The sequence below is a fragment of the Echinops telfairi genome, unplaced genomic scaffold (genome assembly GCF_000313985.2).
Source record: "Echinops telfairi isolate 266 unplaced genomic scaffold, ASM31398v2 ScPeMD7_22;HRSCAF=79, whole genome shotgun sequence".
In the NCBI taxonomy this organism is placed as follows: domain Eukaryota; kingdom Metazoa; phylum Chordata; class Mammalia; order Afrosoricida; family Tenrecidae; genus Echinops; species Echinops telfairi.
The window spans coordinates 13468684-13473766 of NW_022103919.1; the positions used below are offsets into that span (position 1 = coordinate 13468684).

The 5083-nt window shown below is 39.9% G+C and overlaps 1 protein-coding gene across 1 annotated transcript; it reads right to left on the reverse strand.

Moving 5' to 3' along the window:
• Positions 1-468: 468 nt before the first annotated feature.
• LOC105979605 (mitochondrial import inner membrane translocase subunit Tim9-like) lies at positions 469-777 on the reverse strand. The gene is made up of 2 exons (XM_013007514.1): positions 645-777; positions 469-560 (listed from the first exon to the last, which is right to left on the reverse strand). The coding sequence occupies exons 1-2, from the start codon at positions 775-777 to the stop codon at positions 469-471; spliced, it is 225 nt and encodes a 74-aa protein (XP_012862968.1).
• Between the last annotated feature and the right edge of the window lie 4306 nt (positions 778-5083).

Sequence of the window (5083 nt, forward strand, 5' to 3'; positions counted from 1 at the left end):
ATCCAGCCCTTCTGAACTACTAGCGACTCAATCACTTCTAAATATAGCAGGCCATTTTAACTTGTCAATCTTTACAACTACTCCTTTGTTAATAAAAGCATCTCTTTTCGTCATGATTATACTACAGGAACCTTGTGTCTGATCACCCCCCCTCACCTTTTTTCCCCCAGGGTGTCTTCCATTTATTTTTAGTAATACAATTTTTCCTGTCTCTTACATGATTGGACACAAATTTTAATTTAAAAATTAACAGTCACAACTGAAGAAACAAGAGTTGATTTTTCTAATCAGTTGACCAAGCTGCGAATCTTAAGGCCTCGACAAGTGTTGTATCATAATATTTCCATTGCACAAGACCTGCTATTAGATGATTCCTGGTCCATGGCAGTGGCTTCTCCAGTGGTTCCCCTTTGCCAGACAGGGGGGCACGTTGACGTTTGCTCTCAAGGCATTCTATCAAATGAATCCTCATTCCAGGGCAACATCCCACCCCAAGTCCATCCATCTCCAGCGTGGTTGGCTAAGGAGTCCTGCTTTGGCTGCTAGAGCTTCATTCTGCTGAATATGATATTCCTGAAATCTCATGGATATTCTTAGTGCCATTTAAAAATATTTCTGTAAGCAATGCTCTTCACACATCATATCTTCAGGTTCCACTTCTCTTGTTGTGAAATCTTTAACACAGTCTCCATAGCAGGTTTCTGTAAGCTTATTGTAGGTTCCAAGAAATTCCTTAAACTGTTTTATCTGATCAGATTCTGGTATTTGCACAGCCATATTCTCTCGGTATGTCGAAGTCATACCGATGCATGAGTTTCATTTCTGTTTTGGGATAACAGTTGCTCAACCTTTTCTTGAGTGACCCCAGCCAGTCTGAGTTCTTACGCACAGGTTCCTACATCTGATACCAATAGAGTCCACAGGGACTCCGCTGCCAGTAGTTTGTGGGTGGAGGAGGGGCAGGGTTCATTGTAAACGCAGCAGCCGCAGGATAGGAGAGAACCGGTCCATTTATAATAAACGTCCTTCCTCCAACTTTTCTAAATATCTATCTTTTAATATTTTTGTGGAAAAGATGAAAATATATTAAGAATTAGACCCCAGATGCTGTATCTTTTGATAGCCGGGCACCCATCTAGGTCAGAAGCAACAAAGCCCACATGGAAGAAGCACACCAGCCTGTGTGATCACAAGGTGCCAAAGGGATCAGGTATCAGGCATCAAAGAACAAAAAATCATATCATTGTGTGCTCACCTCCAATACGGTCACTGAAGACAAATGGGTGCATAAGCAAATGTGGTGAAGAAAGCTGATGGTGCCCGGCTATCAAAAGATATAGTGTCTGGGGTCTTAAAGGCTTGAAGGTAAACAAGCAGCCATCTATCTCGGAAGCAACAAAGCCCACATGGAAGAAGCACACCAGGTGTTGAAGGGATCAGGTATCAGGCATAATCAGAACAAAAAATCTTACCATAGTGAATGAGGGGGGCAGTGTGGAATGGAGACCCAAAGCCCATTTGTAGGCCATTGGAGATCTCCTTGCAGAGGGGTCTTGGGGAGGAGATGAGCCAGCCAGGGTGTGATGTAGCTATGATGAAAAATACAACTTTCCTCTAGTTCCTAAATGCTTCCTCCACCACCACCACCCCCCACCACCCCCACTATCATGATCCAAATTCTACCTTGCTAGTCTGGCTAGACCAGAGCATGTACACTGGTGCAGATAGGAACTGGAAACACAACAGGGATCCAGGGCAGATGATCCCTTCAGGACCAGTGGTGGGAGTGGTGATACTGAGAGCGTAGAGGAAGAGTGGGTTGGAAAAGGGGAACCGATTACAAGGATCTACATGTGACCTCCTCCTTGGGGGACTGACAACAGAAAAGTGGGTGAAGGGAGATGTCAGACAGGGTAAGATATGACAAAATAATAATTTATAAATTATTAAGGGCTCATGAGGGAGGGGGGAGCGGGCACAGAGGGGAATAAAATGAGGAGCTGATGCCAGGGGCTTAAGTGGAGAGCAAACGTTTTGAGAATGATGAAGGCAATGAATGTACAAATGTGCTTTACACAATTGATGTATGTATGGATTGTGATAAGAGTTGTATGAGCCTCTAATAAAATGATTAAAAAAAAGAATGTTCTTCACACTGAATTATTTTCTTTGCATATCCGATTGCATGGCATCTTTTAACAACTTCTTCTGATTCATATGCTTCCTGAAAATTATTAGTTAAATTAGGAGCTATGTAAGAGCTAGGTCTTATATATGTGGCAGGATCAATGTATGGTTGGCATTTGTATTTCTGAGTGCAACACAAGACTCTTATGCCTTGGCTTTTTTCTTTTTGAGATGTTAAAACTTGTCAGCTGACATCTCACTCACTCATAAAAATGTTCCACAGCAACAACTTAATTGCTAGTTTTCAGCTATTGTTGATGCTCTTTGCCTACATCCATTATTTCATTAAGGTTTGTAAGATAGAAATATTACAATTAAACTCACTTTCTTCTGTATATGCATTATAGTCTATAAGTATAAAATAACTATCATCTTCTAGTTGTTAAAAGCAATAGAATCTGTACTAGAAATGTAGGATAACTGGGAAATCTTTCCCATTGTTTATAAATTTTTACCTACAAGGTGACAGATGTGAGGGAGTGCCAAAAAGTTCATGGAAAAATCTCTCATCTGGTGTACATTATCATGAAAGCATACATTTGAATGTGTTTCAAATATTTATTCATTGCATTGTTATTATTGTTCAAATTATCTCTTTTGTGGGCAACTTAGCTGATTCTATTTAACACTTACTCATGGTTAATCTGGTCCTAATGCTTTCTAATTTTCTGGTATTATAAGATTAGTGTAATATTCTTGCTTATTTCTTGCTCTTGTTCTTTTTAGTGGACAGTTGTACTTGAACACCTTAATTTAAATCTTTAATTTAAGTGCTCAATGGCTAGGGATTCTAGAATTTTTCATTAAACAGGTTGGAAAAAAAATGTTGATAAAATATTCCTTGAGTTCATGTAGAGATTTCTAATGCAATATTCATTTAATTTCTTTAGTTTTATATTTGTACCTCTTTTCTTTTTAAGTAAAAATTTCAATATGCTCAATATACATGCTCTTCTGCTAATTTTTATGTGTATGCATATATGAGTTATATGAAAAACAAACAAACAAATAATGAAATCAGTGCTGACTCATAGCAAGCCCCTGTGGGTTTCTGAGACTGTAACTGTTTGAGCAGACAGCCCAGTCTTTCTCCTGAGGAGCTACTCTTGGTTTCAAACTATTGATCATACAGCTCACAGTCCGACACATAACCACTACCCCACCAGCGCTCCTTATAGATGAGCTTCGCAACCCGAAATGAACTGCCTCTACTGAAGGCAAACCAAATCCATTATTGTTGAGTCTGTTCCAGCTCATGACAACCCTGAAGACAGAGTTGAACTCGTGGTGTCTCCAAGGGTATATAATCTTTATGGGAGTAGATGGCTAAATCTATCTTCCGCTCAGTGGCTAGTCGAATTAAGGCCACCTTTTCAGTTAGCCAGTAAATGCTTTAACAACTAAGGCATCAGGGATTGCACACATAAAGATGCATTTTATCAAATCACATGCTACTGAAAACATTTAAAATACATACTTGTTTTATGCTTGTTCTTAGGCTGAGATGTACAAATGACTATATTTTGTTTGTTTTATTAATAACTTAACATAATGCCTCGGAATATGGTTGAGCTACTACTAAGTAATTCAAATCATTCATTTCATTTTGCTTCCTATTCTTAAAATTTCATTCTTTTTAAATGTAATTTAATTCTGTAATCATAAAAACATTTGCATAGCTCCAAAATCAGAACATTGTAAGATGCAATCAGATAAGGTTCCCTTCTCTGCCAATCCCCTTGTGCTAGTCTGGGGAGGCTAGAGAAACAAATTCATAAACACACATATGTAGATAACGGAGAGGTTTATATACAAGAGCAAATGAACATTGAGAAAACATCCCAACCCAGTCCAGTCCAAGGCCATAAGTCTGATATTAGCCCATATGTCCAATATCAATCTATAAAGTCCTCTTCAGACTCACGAAACACACGCAATGAAGCCAAATGCAGGATGATCACAAGCCAGTGGGTAGAAAGTCTTTGGGTCCAGTGGCGTTGTAAGCATCTCAGTGCTGGCAGGGGTCTCTCTATGGCTTCTCCAGCTTCCGAGGTCTGGTTGAGTCCATGTGGCTTGTCTTCTGCAATGTCTCCCAGGGAATGGCAGAGAGAGAGAGGCGTCTTCCACCTCCAAGGAGGAAGTCCCAGATTTCCCAGAATTCTCAGGAGAAAGTCATGTCCACACAGATGTCTCATTGGCTGTCTCCAGATTGACAGCCTAGACACCACCCCTACACTCCTAATCCTTAAATTGAAACCAGATTAGGTGACTAACACACCCCTTTTACCTTATTCCCTCTTTCAGCTCATAGTAACTTTATGTTGGAATGAATAGAATGACAAATGGAGTGAAACCTTGTTTAGTCCTTGTCATCCTTGCAATCACCAGCATGTCAGAGGTCATTATTGTGGCTACTGTCCCAAACCATCTCAATTTCTGGTCTCTACTTCACCAAACACAATGTCCTTGTCCAGGGGAAAATTAACCCTGATGGTGTGCCCAAAGCAAGTCAGTCAGAGAATATTCTGTTGTGACCCAAAATGCTTTCCATTGGATGAGTTTCTGAAGTATCTCTTTGGTCCTTTTTCCCTTTTCTGGCTTAGTTTGGAAGACTAAGCTGTCTCTGCAAGCAGCAATTCTTACTTCTTCTGCCTCACTGTATACCACTCTGTCCTGGATAGCTACATTACACCTTCACTGAAGTCTTTTTCGTTTCACACCCACCTTCACTCCTGTTTTGTTTATAGCTTTACATTTTCTATTCCCACCTGAGAATACTTTCTAGGCACCTATCTTCATAGCTGACATCTTTTAATCCTTCAGATAAGGGTAATTCAAGGGCTTCTGGCTCATCAATAGCTGCTTTAGGAGCTCTAGCTAAAGTGACACCATTAGT